The sequence below is a fragment of the Babylonia areolata genome, chromosome 19, assembly GCF_041734735.1.
Source record: "Babylonia areolata isolate BAREFJ2019XMU chromosome 19, ASM4173473v1, whole genome shotgun sequence".
Classification (NCBI taxonomy): Eukaryota; Metazoa; Mollusca; class Gastropoda; order Neogastropoda; family Buccinidae; genus Babylonia; species Babylonia areolata.
The window spans coordinates 41,356,876-41,376,930 of NC_134894.1; the positions used below are offsets into that span (position 1 = coordinate 41,356,876).

Sequence of the window (20,055 nt, forward strand, 5' to 3'; positions counted from 1 at the left end):
ATGTGTATGTGTGTGTAAACAAGTGTGTGAATTGAGTCTGTCAGTTTTCTAAGCCAAACACATATTGCAGCTCAGCAGTCATTTGAAAGGGACAAATCAAAAGAAAGAAAATTTTACTGTCTTGGTAATCTTATTTTCAAATATACTTGGCAGTTACTTTTTTAATGCAAAAGTTCAAGAAAACTTGAACTCTTAGTTGACTTCATTTGTGATCATGTTAAACAGATGGGAGGTTAAATACTACACACACACACTTTCTCTCTCTTTCTCTCTGCCTTTCACAATTGCACTCTCAGTTAACATGATGACTGCCTTTCAGTTTTTGACTTACTTGTGTAAACAAAGTGAGTCTGTGTTTTAACCCAGTGTTCGGTTGTCTGTGTGTACATGGTAAACTTTAACATTGCCATTTTCTCTGGAAATACTTTTTCTGCCAATACCAAATTTGACTTAAACATAGTTTGAAAAAAATCTTCACAGTCATACCAATAACAGGTTGTAAGTCTACCGAATTATGCTGTTTTTTCCAAATCATTAACAGTTTATTTCGTTGAAATCCAAAAATTCTAAAAACCGCTTCCGACTGAGTTAGGTGTACTAGCAGGCAGGTGGTGTTCGAAGACATGACCTCGTTTTTCTTGTTCACAATTAAAAGGAAAGAAATACAAATTCTGGACAGAACACATACAGTAATACTAACTACACCATCGACATGTTTACTGCATATAAATATTCTAAAATGGACACTGAATTAACTGGAATGAACATAAAAGAAAAATTGAATTGATCATTTCTTTCAGTTTGTTTTAGGCCTTGACTGGTTTGTGCAGATCTAGAGATCTACCATGTTTTGCTTTGTGCTTGAAGGGATAGTAAAGTCTCCTTTACTGCTGAAATAAGAATAATTGAGGTATAATAAAACACACAAAAAACATGATTTAAATGGCGTTATTACATCTACTACAATCGCATCTATTTATCGCATGAAGAAGAAAATGTCAGCATTGCTTAAGTATAAAATTTAGTCAAATGACATCAGATGTGCCACAGCAGTGGGCATTAGTCTGCTCGCTTTGTAACTAAACATGCATGGCTCGATCCTGCTCACATACCCCCCCCACTCCCCCCCCCCTTTTTTTTTTTTCTCCCAAGCTACTTTTATATATTATATTTAATAGAGAGCACTTTTCAACAATTTAAAAAAGTCTTTTTTCCTCTCCTCATGATTACTTGACTGGATAAAGCGTGAAGCACAAGTGAGTCTTGAAGGCTTTGCCTCTTGTATATACATATTGTAATTATATTTTATGCTGTATGCAGGCTCTGAGTCCTTGGAGAATCTGGCTTCTGCTCTGCAGAGTGTACTTTTACATGAAAGATTCACAGCAGATCTTGTGACTGTGATCTTCAGCGACGAGGAGAAGGCAAATGGATTTCCACATATGCTCCAAAATGTGGAAGAAGGACATGTGGAAATTGATGAAAGTAAGTTTCTGTTTTGCTCGCTGTTGAACTTGAAAAAAAATGTGCTTCTCTGTTGCTCTGTGTGACTGTCTATGTGAGTCCACATAATATTTCTAGTACAAGCTCTTTGAATCTTCATGATAATGGTTGCCTTTGGAATAACCTTTCATATTTGGAAAGAAAGAATGCAGTTAAAATCTGTGTATACTGGTACTGCTTAATGCAACTATATATTGTCATGTTTTATGCAATGATTAAAACTGTCTTAAATGATGTGAATGAGAAAGGAATTTGCCTTGTACAGAAAAAAAAGGATATTGGTTTTTGGGTCACATGTGTAAATAAAGCGAATCTATCCATGAAATAACTCTCTTTCAGTTATTGTTGTCTGTCTGTGGGTTTATGGTGTAAGTGTCCATGACATTTGGCTTCTGTGTGAAAATCAAAGTGAGCGGAATAACCTTGAGTTGGCTGTCCATGTATCTGTGTGTATGTATCAGTTTGTATGCATGTGAGCATGTGTGTGTGTGTGTGTGTGTGTGTGTGTGTGTGTGTGTGTGTGTGTCTATGATAAACTTTCAGAAATGGATTTTCTATGGAAATACTTTGTCAAAACCAAATTTTGATTAATCATGGGGAAATTTTCTTCCCACACATACCAGGTACAGTTTGTAATTCTTCTGGATGAAATATTTCCCAATCACAAACTTTTTATTTTTATTTTATTTTTTATAATATTGTTCTGCTGTATTTTCAAGTCATTCCCAAGTGATTGCAAGTGAGTGGAATAAGCTTGAGTTGGCTGTCTGTGTATCTGTGTATATATATATATATATATATATATCAATTTACATGCATGTGTGTATGTGTTTGTGTGTCAGTGGTAAACTTTAAGAAATACATTTTCTCTGGAAATACTGTGTCAACACCAAATTTTGATTAAACAAGGGGAAAATTTTCTTCCCACACATACCAGTTACAGTGTGTAATTTTAATTCTTCTGGATTAGATTATATTCCCAAATCACAAACTTTTCTTGTGTGTTTATCATCTGGTTCTGTAATATTTTCTAGAGTCATTCCCAATTTATAGTCAGATTACCATTTGGCCTGCCAGATTAGCGTTTGGCTAATTTGTGGTTTTAAGACAACATGACATTCGATTTCATTTTAGCTGTCAAAAGAAAAAAAAGAAATTCTGGACAGACCACACAGAATAACACTAGTACAAAAACAAGATGTTCTCATTACCAGCCACCGTGGCGAAGTGGTTAGCGTTGCGGACTGACGGCTGGGAGGATGCGGGTTCGAATCCCAGCGGAGGTGGGTTTTTCAGCCCATGGCCAGCTCCTACCCAGAGTTGAGTGTGCTATGGGCTTAAATGGGGAGACTGGGACCACACAGTCGAGTGTCATCCACTTCAAGGATGCGTATTTGGGTGTGTTGCTCTAAATACCTGACCAACACTGCAGGTGTCTGTATCTCTCGGGCCTGGTTAACGCCGGGATATCATTATGACTGGAAGCGTAGAGTACAGCCTTGTCACGTAGTCCCAAACTAAAATGGACCTCCAAAGCAGCATCATCATCGGAGTCATCCTCCTCCTCCTTCATAATCATCAATATAAACAAAACAGTCTCAAAGTCTGTGGCCTTTCATGCCCTGCTCTCATGGTGACCTCAGTTTCGATACCCCTCCACTTCTGTGCTTGGGGTGAGTCCTGTCAGTGTCTTCAGTGTCGGCAGATTCATGGGGGACTGTTTTTTGAGGGACATGGCTGCGGTCTGCACTCTGGGAGGGACGCTCGCTCAGTCTGGCTCCATGACTAAGCCATTATTGTCATTAGTAGGGGGCTTAGTAGGTGGTGTTCTAAGTATGTTAAATCAGAACAGGCACCACTGAACACAACCGAAGTGACTCAGCAGCAGTGCAGGGTCTCCTCTGGTGTGTGGCCTCCTGGCGACCTAACATCGATGGTTCCCTGCGGACTGCTGACGCTGAAACTGTGACGGACGAATCCGGGTGTGGCCGTGTATGGGGGAATCTAAATGAGTGGCGTGGGAGTGATGCCACTGAAATGGTGCAGATGATAGGGCAGCAATAAAAAGAAAAAGAAAAAAAAAGAAAGATGTTCTCCCTTTGACAGGGAAATTTAAAGATTCAGAGATAATAGAAAAACAAACAAACACTTAAATTTTTGCTGAAAAACTGTGTGATAAGTGATAAAAAACAAATACATATGTTATAGTGTGTCAGGCACCAATGGTGGAGATTTTGCAGCACACGTTGCTTACTGACAGACCCCTCCTACTCCTATCCCCCATCCTCTCCTTCCTTCCCCCTTCTCTTCTTACCAATACACTAAATGAACTCCTTCCTCGGACAGGCTGTAAACCCCCTTCACCCCCCACCCCCACCCCCCCACCCCTTTTCTACCATCTCTCCCTTTCCCCATCCCCTTTACCCTTGGCCACAGAGTGCCGAGATAGCAAGACCAGAAATTATGGGCGTTGATACTTCATAGGATGGCACCCCATTTATCCTAAGCCCCCCTCTCCTTTTCACCCCCCTTACCCCCTACAGGCCCCCATCCCTGGCATCTATCTCTGCTTACACCCCCTCTCCCTCCTCACCCCCTCTAGCACTGAGTCCAGAGGAAGCAAGTTATTGTGGAATATAAATACTAATTAAATGTGATGTCTCTTGAGATGTCAGGCCATAGATGTTTACAGTCCCCTGCCCTTTTCCATTTCCTTTCCATCAACATCACACCCGCTTTCTCACTTGTTGACCCTTCCTCTCTGATTCTGATATTTACCACACATGACACTACCAGAGTGCGTGCGTGCTATCCCTGTTGATCTCTGGCAGGATGGCATCTGCTTTAATGGTAACCGTGTGGTATGGTGTGTTTATCATGAGCTATTTAGAACAGAATCAGGGCTGAGCGATCTTTCCTCCCCTTTCCCTTCCCATTTTCGTCACCTCCACCCCCCTCCCCACCCCCCTCCTTCCCCTTCTCCTTGTCAGTGTGGGTTCCGTGGGAAAGCATCAAAAGTGTAAAGTCTAGCACTGCTGGTTCCAGATTGGTTAGTTTCCTCCACAACCAGTGTGGGAGGGTCTGGTAGTGTACTTGGCGGATTGGTCAGTTAACCTCAACCAATTGGGAAGATCTGGGTTGTAAGATAATTTGCATTGAGTGAATGGGTGAGAGAGAATAAAACCAGTATGCAGAGGGGTTTCGTCACTTTCTGCCTTGCCAAGAAGAAGCCAAAAGAGCCAGACTGACAAGACAATACCAGGGGGCTGTAAGTATCTAATCAGCATCTATTTTTCGGACTTAGTTGAATGCTTGGTTCCTGGTATTGGATTCTGTGACACATTTCCCCAGTGGGATTGTGTTCCCTCACATGAACATGAAGTGAATCTCACTTTAATTATTGATATGTCAGCCAGGATCTGTGTGTGAAAGATAGGTATTTGTTTAGATTTCTTCCAGGTACACTTGTTTGTATTAAACAGTGGTGGAGAAATGGGACTTTGAATTTTTTGCTTTTGGAAAATGGCCTACTCCTGCCTCTGTTTTCTCTAGATCAAAAGATGAATTGGAACCATGACTTAGTCCAAAGTCATGGGGCTGGAAGAGAAAAGGGCTGTTGGAAAACAGATTTGAAGAATAGGCAACTTATAAGGGCACGACCAGTGTTAGTGGTAAATCATGGAGATTCTGAGAGTGTCTTGTGGACAATGAAGTCAACACCTGTGTTGGCTAAGAATCAGTAGCCTGTACAAAGTTGGTTTTGTCATATATTCCTTGTGGTAGCTTAGTGTGTTTGACGCTGTAATTTTCTTGGCTTGCATTATTAGTTGTTGTAACACTTGGATGTTCTCAGTGCTACTGGGACATATTTACTTTGGTGATTGTTGGTTATCACTGCTCTGATTTGTCCTTTTTTTACTTTAATTCAGTTTGCGTGTCTCGGATGTTGTTGTGATTATAGAGTCTGTTTTACTTTGGTTAATTGAACTCAAGTTATTATTTCCTGAATCCTGAAAGTTTGGTGTCTAATTTAAGTCAAGAAACCCCAAGGCATTTAATGAATTGATCTAAAAGTGAGTAATGTATGGAGGTTCAGTTCCATAGGGAAACATGTCTTTTCTGTTTATTTTCCACAAAAGACTAATTGCAGTACAGATTTATGGTGTCTGTGTTTACACTGAACAATAGTAATTGAAATGGGTTTAAGTACATTACTGTAATTGTTTGCACTGGTGTTTTGTTTTGTTTTTGTAACTTAGTTCCTGAAGTTCTGGAAACAGTTTGGAGTTTGTAGAATTGTGATGTTGTGTTACAAGAACATTATGACACTTTTGGCTGATGTGGTATTGCACAGTTAATGTAACTGGAATGTGTTGATGCAGATACATGACTTGTTAGAGAGCATAGCCAGCATGTGTATGGCTTAATTGTATTTGAAACTAGTGACCGAGGGAAAAGTAGTTAAAATACATAATGTAGTCAATACATGACTAATTGGAGTACTGGTTTAGGGTATTTGGGTATCCCCCCCCCCCTTTCCTGTTTTCTGCAGGTTGATAATATGGTATGATGCTTGGACATCATGTTTGGGTTTACAGGTTGTGCATCTTGGCTTACATAAATGATAATGGTCAGTAACATGTCAGTGGTGTGTCAATTGTTGACATACTGTGGGAACAATGTAAGCATTTAGACACAAAGAAACACAGAGATTATGTGTGGGTTGCATCTGTGTAGAATGTTTTGGTTGTAACAGTTGGAATTATTTTGAGGCATGACATACCTATTTAGTATGTTAGGTGGTGATGGTTATATTCAAGGTGAACAAATCTACAGACTAACTGTATGTTCATGTGGTTCCATGTGTGTGTGCACATGGGTGATAATGCAACATGGGGAAGGAACATGTGTGACTTGTTAGTTGTGATTACCATGTGCTGTAGTCATGTGTTGTATGCCAGTGGGGTAACACATAGCTGTATGTGTTCAATAAGATTTGAGACCACTGAGAGGCAGTCATATGTTGGTACACACAAGGTTGCTATATATTTACCAAATTACTGGGTAACTATATGATTCCCATGTAAATATTTTACCAGTGAGATACTTTGCAGATACAAAGTACAGATTTGTTCAGTCTTAATGGAAACAGCTATTACTGTATGGTGATTTAACTGGAGTTAAACACTGGGAGTTTGTAATTGCCTGCCACATACTTGGTGCGACAGCTATTATTCTATGGTGGTTTGACAGGAGTTAAACACTGGGAGTTAGTATTTGTTTGTCATATATTCGGTGCACATTAACTTATATGCCACTGATTGTTGATGGTAAGCTATATGAAGCTTGTTTTACATTTTTACATAGATCTCTTTGAGAAGAGAGTGTACGGCTAGACATTGAGTGTCAGAATGGAGAAAGGTTATTTGTGGAATTGTTTACTTGTCCAGACAACATAATGATGTTTCTGTTACATCAGTGCAATTATGTCTAGCATATGTTTTGGTATTGATTTAACCTGGGTTTTAATATTGTGTGTTCCAGGTGTGCTGTTAAGTTAGAGAAATAAACACCTCAATTCATCTTTCTAAAAGACCCTGCTGTGGTACGAGGAGAGAGTGGATTGTGCACCTATCCTCTGCTGTTATCCTACTCTACCTCTTCACCTTCTACACCTACCCCTACTCAACCCCTACCCCCACCACTACTCTACCCCCCTTTTAACACATAAATTTTTGCTGAAAAACTATGTGTGATAAGTGATAAAAAACAAACAAACACATAAATTGTTGCTGAAAAACTATATACAGGAAGAATGAAGTTTTTTTGTGAAGAAAAACGAAAGAGGATAATGAATCTCGGCTTTTTATCCAATTGTTTTGATTGCAGGTAACCATTCAGGTATTTCAAATTGAAGATTTTTGTGCAAAAAAAAGAAAAGAAAAAAAAAGAGAGTATATTTTCACCTCCACAGGATGACAAAAGAAAGTTGGAAATGATGTTCATGTTGTCAGTCAGTAAATGAAAATAAAACAGGCTGTAAGTTTAGGATAACAATTAAAACATTTACATTCATGTATGTGAATGACTGCCATATCGACGACCAACATGCATTCAGTCAACATTAAAGGTAAATCATTTACTCAGAAATTGAGCAGTCAAGCTTTGTGACACCAAAGAACTTCCCCATAACAAAAATGTCAGTCATCTGATCAGTGACAAAAAGTGTATAAAAAAAATGTTTCCCATCCTTTGCACTTTCAACTCTGGGCCTCATGAAATTCATTGATTATTGGCTGTTGTCCATTCCACAGCAATATTCAGTGAAAGCAACAGCTCACTGACGTCCATCGCTCTGCCCTCTTCCACACCCTCTGACTCGCCTAAAACCTCTCATATAATTATTACACCACTTGTCTTCTTCTCATACCCCCTTCCCCCACTATGTGCGCTGTTCTCAGAACAAAACAAAGGTCTGAGTACTCAGTCAGATACAGCTGTGGTTGGCTGGTTTTAGCAGTGTTGGCTTCCTGCATTATGTGTACTGTGTGTGTGTGTGTGTGTGTAGAGCGTTTCACATGCATTTGGAGTTTTTGTTATGATTTAATAAAGCAAGAAAGTTGTGACGAAGACCAAGAAAGTTTGAAACTTTGATGGATCAAATTTAAAATGTAAAATAATGAAGTGCTGATTGATGTGGGCTGATGTAACTGGAATTGTTCAGTTTTCAGTGCACAGTGTTTTGTTTGACAACCACTCCAGTCAGATGGTTAGCAGAAATATCAGTCAGTCAATATCAGTCAATAATGGTGTGATGTTTCAGTCTGGACATTGCTGATATTGTCTTTGTTGCTGTTGAGAGGAGTTCTGGTTTGGATCCTTCATTGCCAGTGATGGATCCCAGGTAACTGAACTGTTGAACAGTTCCCAGCATCAGACCATGAATAGTTATGCCAGCAGTGATGTTGGTTTTATAGCTGGTCATCAACTTGGTCTTTATTGCGCTGATTTCCATGTTACATCTAAACAGGAGTTGAACTCATTCTTAGAATGAGCATGTGATCAGCCCAGGTGCACAGATGACACACATAATATAAGCTCGCAAGCATGTACAAACACATGCGCGTGCACTTGCACACACCTACGCACGTGTACACACACACTTCTGAGGCTCAGTAATTGTATTTTTCATTTGGAGGTCATGTTCATTTTGAATAATGTATTTTGTATTTTCAGGGAAGGGAAAGTGCGGCCACATCTTTGTCTGTTCCTGTGGGGGTGCTGGAGAAATTGTAGGCATGGTATGTTTGCTCTTGTATTTGTGCTTGCCTCTTAGAGTTTAAACATATAATTTTAGTGGATGTTTTTAGATTGTGGGTGTTGAAAGGTTACAAATATAAAATAGTTGCCACAAAGCCACTGATCAGAAAGAATTTTTGCTTGACTTGGTAAAAACTACTGTGACTTGTTTCCCTGTCTCCAAATCTTCATCATTTCTCCACAGTATTGTGGTCAGGTCATACTGTTGTCACTCCTGAGCTCTAACTGGCTCATGTGAGTTGAGTTGATTGTGAACTAAGTATTAGGACACACAGTTACCTGACATGCATTTCATCGTTATGTCTTTTTATGTGATGTTCATTTGCCTGACAGATATTACAGGTGTGTACATTGTTTAGACCTGCTTAGTGCTGGGTTGCTGTATAATAAGAAATGTAGCATACAGCCTTTTTATATGTTGACAGTCTCCAATATATCTCCACAGAATTATTACCATGCGTGTTTACAGAATACAAAAGCATCAGTCTTCATAGCTTTTGATGCCCAGCTTTCATGGTGTCTTCAGCTTTGCTTTCCATTCCATGTCCATACCTGGTGACAAGGTTATAGTGTGGTCTTCAGCTTGGAAAATTTATAGTGTTAAGGACATGTGGTGACAGGTTCTGCTTTGGACAACATGTCTGCTCAGTCTGCCTCCTCCACAGAGCAGTGTTGTAGAGGCATTGGAGGTTGGATACCTGCGTACATAGGATTGGAACAGGCACAGGAGTCAGTCAGTACTACAAAGATGGCTCTGCATTGCAGGATCTTTTCAAGTGTGTATCATCATGGTAACATGTTACTGTCATTTCCTTTGGAGCAGGGTCACAGTATACTTTTTATGATTTTTTATAATCTTGGAATGATAACTTGAGTGGAAGAGCTGATGTCCTCAACACAGCCTAGTCTTATTTTCTTTAAAAGGGACATCAAGCGAAATAGCATCATGTTGTAAAAACCTGACACATGGGTAAATAATTACAGAACCATGCAATAGACTGAACATATCTGTGCATTGAAGCAGTTAAATTGATTTATACTATCAGCATGATGCAACATAGGGGGCCACCATACTGGACTTGGCTTTCTAGAAGGGAAATGGAAAGAGGTCAATTGTGACATCACAACGACTGTGCTCAGAACCAACTTCAGGGTGTTGGATTTAGAACAACTGTGGGAAACAGTGGATGTTCTGTGATTCAAATTGCAGGCCCATCACATAAATCGTTTTCAAAAGCTACGACAGTCAAATGATTGTGTCTGCAACATGTGCTTTCTTCAGGCATGACAGAGTTGACAAACACGCAGTTTCCGCATCAGCACTCAGAACTTTGATCTGTGTAGCTGATGTTTCAGCAGCTTGGTTTAGCTCTTTTTCTGTAAACTGAAGTTCAAAATGATATGGAACAAAATCCAGATCCATTCCTACACTGCCCTTGCACATTTTTTTTCTTCTATTCTTTGGAAAGTCCTTGCACAGTATATTTTTAACAAATTTGTTCAGTCTGCTTCACAAGTCCTCTGAAAAGGATAGTGAGTCTCCATACTTGTGACATCAGAACATCATGGAAAATGGTGGCTTCAATGACTGATGGAAGCATCACATTTGAATAAAGTTATTTTTCCTCAAGATACACATTTATTTGTGCTAAAAAGTCCTTTGGATGACCCATAGCTACCTAAAATCTAACACATTTATTTGCTTTAAAAAAGTATTAGGTAAGCAAAATCTACCTTTGTAGGCCATAAAGCCAGACCACTTGTTGTTCCCTTAAAGGAGCTTCATAATTAAGATAATGTTTCATATACTGTGTTGTTTTGCAAATTTTTGAAAGAGTTTTGTGTTTGACACATTTGAAATTTTTATGTAGTTGGGCAATATGGTCCTGTGTTGTCAGCTAGACTTTTAGCAACAGCATCAAAAATGCAAAGAGGCAAGGCTGATGAAGAACAAAAAATAGGAAAAAATACTGTTACCTTCTTTTTTGATGAGGGAGTCTGTAAGAAATTGTTGATTCTGTACCACATTAGCCAGTGTTTGGCAACAAACGCTTAACCTTTATCACCTTAGAAATATTGACTTATCTTGTATGATTTTCAGATTGAGGCACTTGAAGTGCCTTCCAGGTTCAAGAAACTGATGGAAGTCTATCAGAAACCTGCAGCAGGTAGAGTACCTCTTATCAGTATATCGGCATCAACTGAGATTTCAGACTTTTAGATGTATCTTGCTCTTCAGTCACAACAGATGTCTCTGTGTGCGCCCCCCAGAAAAGTACATGAGAATGAGTATTGAGAATAATTCAAGCACTGAGTGCTGATTGTTGTTGGTTACAGAAGGAACCAAGGTCTCTTTAATTCCTTTCCACTGTTTTTTACTGGTCATACAGTCATCTCCCTCCTTTATATGCATGTGCATCCAGACATGTATGTGACTTCTGAGGGAATGATTCGCTGTCAACTGAAACATTGAATTTGAAACTGTGTTTGACTTTTGTCATGATTTAACCATAGGTCATGCAATGCAAGAACATTTTTTAGCAATTCTGTCTTTAATTGTTGACAGTATTCTTTCTGTATTTTGATTCGTTTTTTTGTTTTTTTGTTTGTTTGTTTTTTGTTGGATAAGATCTGTATACCAGATACATGATTCACACATGCATACCAACATAAAGGAATCACTGAAAATGTTAACTTACTTTGGCCATTAAGATTACAATAACATGAGAAAGGCAGATATTTTTGTTACTGAGTAACATTTCCATTGTTAATGTTGTGTACTTGTCGAATGGAGGGTGTGTAAATGGAATTGGAGCTTCCTTTTTATGGCAAATGTCAGGGTTTTATTTTTCTGTACCCCACCCTTGTATGCAAGCTGACAGGTAGAACAAGCAGCAACGTGCCTTTGTCTTATAAACAGTGTGAGGGGTGCTCATTATCAACCTGAACAGAGAAAAACTACACGAACAAAAGAATCATGATTTACATTACAGAGCAATGACATCCAAGCTATGATGTCAAATATAAGTCCATACCTGAAAATCTGTTCTGCTCAGGGAGGCAATATGTGGAGTAACAGTGGTAGCCCTCCTGCAGGAAACATGGCCCTTTCACAGTGTGATTTTTATGCATGATCCATTATGACTTTGCCAGGGAAAATCAGTAAGTAAAAGATTTTTAAGTTTGTCACATTGCTTTGTTAAGCACTTTTCATGCAGAATAAAAGTTGTAATCTGGTTCCAAGAATTTAAGTGTAGGAGGTCAATGCTCAAAAGTGATGACTGTTGTGGTTATCCAGTTACCGTTGTTCCTCCACAGGTTACCCAGATAAGGTCAGTGATTGAGTAGAATCCAATAATTACCTACAATGAAACAGAAAATAGAATTAACTTTTCATTGGGAAGTATTGATGTCATTTTCCCTGATCACCTTGATATTTTGGGGGAATTGCTGTGCCTGTTGGGTTCCTTATAACGTAAAAGAAGGTGAGACTTACCAAGAGTTTTTTTTTTTTAGGATATATATGCTCAAAACTTTGGCAGAAGAAGATCAAATCACATTTGGGACCTTGCAACTGGAGACGAGATGTAGGTATTTCAGTGTGATCCGGAAACAAACCAACAGTCAGCTGTCTAGGTCCTCCCAGGTGAGATTCCACTTTTAAAAAATTTAAAAGTCCCAGAAGTGCATGCAAACAAGTGGTGGTGTTTTTCTTTTCAAAATCTGGCCATATAGTCACCATATTACTTCAGGACAGGAAGGCACTGACCTCAGTATAAGATAAGATAAGATGAGATTAGATAATAAATATCGCATAAAGATAAATTGCATCAGGTGTGGCAAAATAAAACAAGAGAATTAGCCAACGCACATACACATACACTCACTCACACACACACACACACACACACACACACACACACACACACATTAAAAATGATTCATTGAACAGGAACGATAAACATATGTTTTTTATATAAACACATTTTATATATTTGCTTTAAAACATTGTAATGTTTTTCAAAATGTGTAATCATTAATGATTGTCACATAGTAATAATAAAAACAAACGTGTTGAAAGACATGAATGTTGACATTGCACATGTCACATTACACATTCATCCTGCACATAACACATTCATATATTTTCAGCTAAATAGATTATTTCAAAAACTTAATAATCAAAGTCTTCTGAGCTCTGGGTTTCACTTTAAAAGTAGTATATCCTGACTTAGCACTTTGCTAAAATAAGGGTGTCATCAGTTGCTATCCGCCTTGCTTTCTGATCCACTCACCTTTCATACTAGCTTGTTTAACTCCCATAAATATACAGAAAACACTCATGGCATCATTCAAAACTCACTTTATCCTCACTCCCAAACTTCCATACCAGCACATGATTAGAACTGTGAGCACAGGCTCAGTACAATGTCGGTAGTAGCTTTGGAGAATCTTGAATTGATTCTAATGTTCCTTAGTTTCTGCAAACAAAAGTTTTCAAGATTGGCATTTATTATAAATAGAACCAATGTTCCGGTCAAAAGCCAGCTTACTGTCAAAGATACTAGGTAGTCTTTAAATATGTGTATTCATTGACTCTTTCCACTGTTTGATCATCTGTAAGAAGGTAAGCTATAGGCAAGGGGTCTTTTTAAAATCAGTTAACATTTCTCTCTTCTTTTTTTTTTTTTTCCAAATGTTCAGATCCAGATTGTTTTCCTCACACCAGGAACAAAACTTTTTAATTTCACAATGTAAATAGCATCAGAGTGGGACAGATCTTCAATAGCTGAGTCATCAGAATATTTTATGTTTTCTTTGTGCCTCTGCAGTCATTCATTTACAGTGTAGATAGGACAACAGACAGCACCATGCCTTGAGGTGCACCAGTAGAAGTAGAGTTTTAAGAAGAATAGACAGATTGAAAACGGACAGATTGAGCTCTATTGAGAGCTCTAGAATGCCAACTACTTCCCATCCCTGTTGCCTTAACATCAGTTGTCATGAAAACATTTGAATGCTTGAATGTGTTCCACCATCTTTCAGTTCACCTATAGAGCTAACAGATCAGTTGAAGATGCCATTAGCATAGAGATCTTTACCACATCCTCAAACATCTCGAAAATCTCAGCAGCTATGTTTGGATCCTTTTCATTGACTACAGGTCTGCATTCAATACAATAGTTCCATCAAAACTATATTTTGAATTGGAAGACATCCCACTGCCTAAATCAATTTGCACATGGATCCTAAGATGCAGACTGCAAGTTGTTGAAGTTGGTGACCTCACCTTATCCTCCTGTATTCTCAGCATAGGCTCCCCACAGGGATGTGTTCTATTCCCACTGTTGTACTCGCTATTTATATGTGACTGTGCAACACATAATGAATGTAACACCATGGTTAAGTTTGCCAGTGGTTCTACCCTAGAAGGGCTGATTACGAAGTGATGAGTCAAAATATAGGGAAGAAGTACTAGAACTTGTCAGCTAGTGTGATCAAAACAACTTAGAACTCTATGTATCAAAATCAAAAGAATTTATTTTAGATTTCAGGAAGACCAGATCTGACGCCTTATCACTTGTCATTAACTCATTCAACCGTGCGTCCGCCTGAGAGGCGTGCGCCGCTGATCGCCGTTCTCCGCCTGAGCCTGCTTCACAGGCGAGCGAAGAAACCCGTTTATTAAAACCAGTTTGTCAGCTCATTATTATACATTAAACTCTATGTAAGGGAAGTAACTCCAACTTAACTTCCTTCCTCACTGGCACGTGAAGTTTCGCTCCAAAAATCGAACGAATAGTGTGTTTTTTATCCAGTTTTCCGCATCAGTATGGTAAAACATCAAAGGCTTACTGCGCAGATTAGAGCTCAATGAAATTGTGATATACACTTGCAGCGAATTCAACCCAGATAATGACGATTTGTCTTATTATTATTTCAATAATACATCAGAAAGTGAAGGAGATGAAATGAGCAACCAGTGTAGACAATCAAGTAGATAGCCCACAACCTTCAACACGACAGAAGCTGACATTTTACTATTTCTGTTTTTGATTTAAAGTTATAAGTATACTATTACATCCTTTGTCTTGAGACTTGAGAAAATTACATTTCAGTTATAATGTGAAGTTCAGTAGCTATTGGTTGAGTGGGTGCTATAAATTTGTGCCTGAAGTGAAGCACCCCTTCCCGTTGATGCAGCCAGGCCAAAACATGCCGGGCTGGTAAGGTTGCACAGGCAGACGACTTAAAGGGCTGAAAGGGTTAAAGACAAGCAAGTAGAAATCATTAGTGAATTTAAATTTCTCGGACTGATCATTTCCGATGATTTTAAATGGGAGAAAAATATGAAAAAAAATTGTTAAAAAAACACATCAGTGCCTGTACTTTCTTCGGCGCTTCAAAAAGTTCAGAATGAAAAATGAAATCACGGTTGATTTCTACCGAGCAGTCATTGAAAGTGTGTTAACCTTTGCTATTACTGTTTGGTACGGAAACATTTCCAAGGCAGAAATCACAGCCCTGAACAGAATCGTAAATACTGCCACCAAGATTACCAGGGCTATTCTACCTTCTCTAGACAACATATGTTGAAAGCGGCTACTCAAAAAAGCAAAAGCAATCAGCCAGGACGAATCACATCCAACTTTTGGGATTTTCGAGATGCTCTCCTTGGGTCATCGGTACAGAAGTATTAGGACCAAAACCAGTCACTTCGCCAATAGCTTTTTCCCCAAAGTAAGTCAGTGCCCTGTCTCTCGAACAAATTCAGTATGATTAAAGAGAACTGTGCAATCAACAACCATTTACCTGAAGATCTAATCATTAGCCATGTCTATATGTGATATGTAAAGTGCGGTTTATGTTCAAACATGTATGTGTGTGTGTGTGTGTGTGTGTGCGCGCGCGCGCGTGCGTGCGCATGTGTGTGTGTGTGTGCGTGTGAGTGTGCATGCACAAGTTCTTAAACTGATATGCACATGTATTTGTCCAGAATTCTACTATATCTGTGTTTGTATGTGATTTTCTGTTTATGTTTGTATTTTTTTGGTACTATTCCCCCCAATATTCTTTGTGACCCCAGTACATTTGGTAATAGACATATTCTATTCTTGATAAAGTATTTGAGGCATGGTGCAGACAGTGTCCCTACACTGGAACCCAGTACATATAAATTATAAGATATAGATAGGTTTGCAAGGTCAACCAGCAAGACCAGAAATGATTTTTTTTTTTTTTATTGTTTCAGATCAAGAACAGCAGAATAAAACTAAAGCTGAAAGAGATTACAAGGTTTGTGTGCTTCTTACTTTATATCAAACACAAATTAAAGCTCCTTTGTGTGAGGAAATGTGATGTTGCATTCAGGAATCATGGCATGGAAGTGCTTTCCTGAATTCTGCCATACAAGAGAAGAAAATTGTGTCATCCGCAGAATAGGGGATGTTGCTTGCTGTTGGAGCATTCAGTCTTGTCTGAAGAGTTCCTTCAAGCACTACGATGATGGTTCTTCTCACATCTAACAGATCTTGGGGAAATTATATCCACTTGTTTTTGGCATGGGTTCCATTGCATGATCTGGATTTTTTTTTCTGAAGTTGAGGGTTTCTGTAGTCATAATCAGGATTCCCCCCCCCCCCTCCACCCCCAGGTGATGTGTCTATTGTGTTAGCAGTGTGTCCCTGAAGTCTAAGGGGGACCTGATGGTACTGAATCTTTCTGGCACCCAATGTTCTGGTAGCTTCACCAATGGAGTCCATGTCACTGCTCTCACAGGATATACATAATAGACAACTGAGTCTTTCTGTTCATCAGTTTTCTCTCTTGGACAAACAAACTAGGATCTTAGTGTATTGAAGAGTTTCTTGCTAATGTTCGCCCTGAATTTCCTGAAGTTTTTTTTTTTTTTTTTTTTTTTTTTTTAATCTTTCCCTCAGAATGGACTCTTTTCACTCATAGGAGATGTGAAATGAACTTTTTTTCACCTCTGGGTTCTGATCTCAGCCTTGAGAGAGGTAGATTGGAGATCCAGTTCAAGTTGGCAGTTTGAATGCAAAGTGTTTTTCATATAAACAAGACACTTGTATGTCAGTGTTGCCTGTTTGTTATTTGACGGCATCGCCAAGAACTGAATAAGTGCTGTTTGTGCTTTATTCTGCTATTGTTCTGTTGTTACATGTCAAATGAAGGTATGAACAGACTTGGTACTTCCATTTTTGAGGAATTTTCAGAGTTTGTTTCACTGAACCCTTATTTACCAACATGCAAGCGATGGGAAGCTCTGGGCAGAAATGGCTTGAAGTTGTGTGCCTTTGTCTCACTATTTAGAGCAACAGTTATCATAGTTGTTCATTTGTTAAGGGTTTCTGTTGTTGTATACTGTGAATATTGATTGTAATGATGGTTTGCCTTAGGTTAATATGGTTTATCAATATACATGTTGAATGACTGTGATTTTCTTGCATTGTTTTTCTGTTTTACACCACATGTGAATTTCTCTTGTTGAGATAATAAAGTATTCTGTATTCTGTACCTGCCATTGCTTTATTCAGATTTGATAAAAGAGATATAACCCTTATGCTGATAGAATATATTTCATTTTCATGGATTTTCTCCCTTCATACATCTTAAAGTCTGTAATCCATGGCCTAATGTTTCTGTTTCTGTAAGGAGAAGGAAGAAGAATGATAAATCCGTGGTGGATTATATATATTGACCTTTAAAACTGGCCAGTGTTGAGAGGGAGGGGAAAAAAGAGAGTGGATGGGCATAGGGGGAGTGAGGGGGGAGATGACATTTTCAAAAAGCCGGTTACCAACACAGCATAAGACAAGTCATTTACTTATAGCCCAGTGTCAGTCAAGGTTCCCTTCTTCCTGATACATTCTCAGCTTGTCCTCTATTCCTCAGTTTCTTCGGGGGTGGGGGTGGGTTGGGGTGGGGGGGAACCATGTGTGCATGGTGGTTTTGATTTTTCTCCAGACACACTGACACTGACAAAACCATCTGAAACCAGTCTGAAACAAGCAGTGATTGAACACACACATAACCTGAACCCAGGTGAATATTACACAGAACCAACACACAAGGAAAGTGATCAGGAGAGAGGGGGAAGAGCGTGTGGGGGTGCAGAGACCAATAAGAAGGCAGTGACCAGGAGAAAAACCCATTGCTGTCAAATCAGAATCTTTCAGGTCAGAGACACTATGTGCCAGAGGTGCCAGAAACAGGTGACTACAAATGGGAAAGGATATGGTCTTACAAGAGATCACACTTCTAAGTATCTTGTTCATTTCCTTTCTCTCTCTGAACTGAGCATAGGCACTCAGCAATCTTCATAACAAAGGAGATGGGCGGAGAGGGAAAGAAGGGAGGAAGGCGGCTGTGACAGCAACAAAGAGAAGACCGTAAAGTGTGGAAGAAGTGGGAAAGGGGGAAACTGGAGGGCTGGAGGTCATACAAGAGGCAGCACGTCATGTGCTAATTCTGCATTTTTGCCATTGGCACTTTGCACAGCATTATGCATATATATATATATATATATATATATGGATAGATAGATAGATAGATATCTCTGTGTGTATGTATATGGAAGAGAGAGAGAGTACCTTTTCATTGTTGCAACAGAAAATAACTCACTCATAGTGCCGTATTATGTCATTCCAAGTCATTGGTTTCAGGAACCTGACCAGTTCAGAATCTGCATTCCACACAGCTTTCTGGAAAATGCGGATCTCAGCAAGATCCTGGAAAATGTGCCATTTGCCAAGACAGAAGGAGAAGAAATGACAACCATTGCTGTCAAGTATGAAGATTTTCTGAGTGCTGCAGTTGCACTTGGTGAAGGCATAAACAAGCCCAAGCTGCCAGAGGAAAGCAAGACAGTCCCAAGTCCTGAAGCAGAGAGCAGTGATGGGTGGAGCAAAGATCTGGATGAACTAGAAGTGACAGCTCTGAGGTTTTTGCTGGGAGAAGAGTTTGACCAGACATTTGATGTGAAGGAGAACCAAGACAGTTACCTGTTGACATTCAAAGGAGCATCATCCAAAGCTCTGGAAAACCAGGTGGAGTCTTTGCTGTGTGAAGATGTGCAGTTGAACCCTGCAGAAGTTTCAAAACTTGGAGACATTGTTGATGTGAAATCTGAGGGAATAGAAGCTTTCGTTAAGACAATGCCATACCATGACAAGGTAACTGTTTTTGCCCTTGATTTTGATTCCATGACCAGAGTTAAGAATTTAGTGGCTGTCAAGGTAGGCAGAGTAAAAAGAACTGCTGGAAGTGAAAGGAGATTTGACACAGGAAATTCTGGCCCACAGGACCACACATCACGACAGCCCAATGAGGTGTCAGGACAAGGGATGAGGTCCAACATTCAAAAGAAGGTCTTTACAATTGCGTCTGGTATCAAGGTGTTGGTGTACAAGACTGACATCACCAAGTTGCCTGTGGATGCCATTGTCAATGCTGCCAATGAACACCTTTCTCATGGAGGGGGTGTGGCTTTAGCCATTTCCAGTGCAGCTGGCTTTGCCCTGGAAGCTGAAGGAAGTGATTACATCAGGCAGAATGGTCCACTGCAGGTTTCTGAGGTTGTAGAAACCACAGCAGGGTCACTGTCTTGTAAGAAAGTGCTTCATGCAGTGGGTCCTCGCTGGGGGAGATACACAGACAAAGCTCTGTGCCAGCAGCACCTTGTGGACACTGTGTTCAACTGCCTGCAGAAGACAAACAGTCTGGGATTCACATCTGTTGCACTTCCTTCCATCAGCTCAGGTAAGAGTAGATTGATGTAAGCCTCATTCCTAATTTAAGTTCAGCAACACATTGTGTGAAGTAAGAGAAAGAAATGATCTGCAGTACCTGTTCACAAACAACTGATAATTTGAGATTTGATAAAAATTATGCTAAAGGTATCACACAGTGTACAGACAAATCTGTAACAAGGCACTATGGGACTCTCTCACTTGTGAACATGAAGAGAAAAAAAACCTACACGATCAGATTTCTTCCACCCACCTTCTACACAAATACGTTCACACATGCACAGTTGCATGCATGTACATACCACATATACATGCATGTGCATGCATGAACACAGAGGGATACACAAACACACAACCCATGTCTCTCTGTCGGTCTCTCTCTCACACACACAGACAAACTGATATGTGCATGTGTACACACATGAATGTGTTCACATGCATTCATGCAGGAACGCATCAAAAG

At 39.5% G+C, this 20,055-nt stretch overlaps 1 protein-coding gene across 1 annotated transcript in view; it reads left to right on the forward strand.

Annotated features, from left to right (window-relative positions):
- Positions 1–20,055, forward strand: part of LOC143293723 (uncharacterized) — a 57,427-nt gene that overhangs the window by 26,790 nt on the left and 10,582 nt on the right. The window contains exons 2-6 of the mRNA XM_076604921.1: positions 1,321–1,485; positions 8,740–8,804; positions 10,925–10,991; positions 16,076–16,119; positions 18,507–19,602. Coding sequence (XP_076461036.1) covers positions 1,321–1,485; positions 8,740–8,804; positions 10,925–10,991; positions 16,076–16,119; positions 18,507–19,602 — 1,437 coding nt within the window. The remainder of the gene's footprint in view (positions 1–1,320; positions 1,486–8,739; positions 8,805–10,924; positions 10,992–16,075; positions 16,120–18,506; positions 19,603–20,055) is intronic.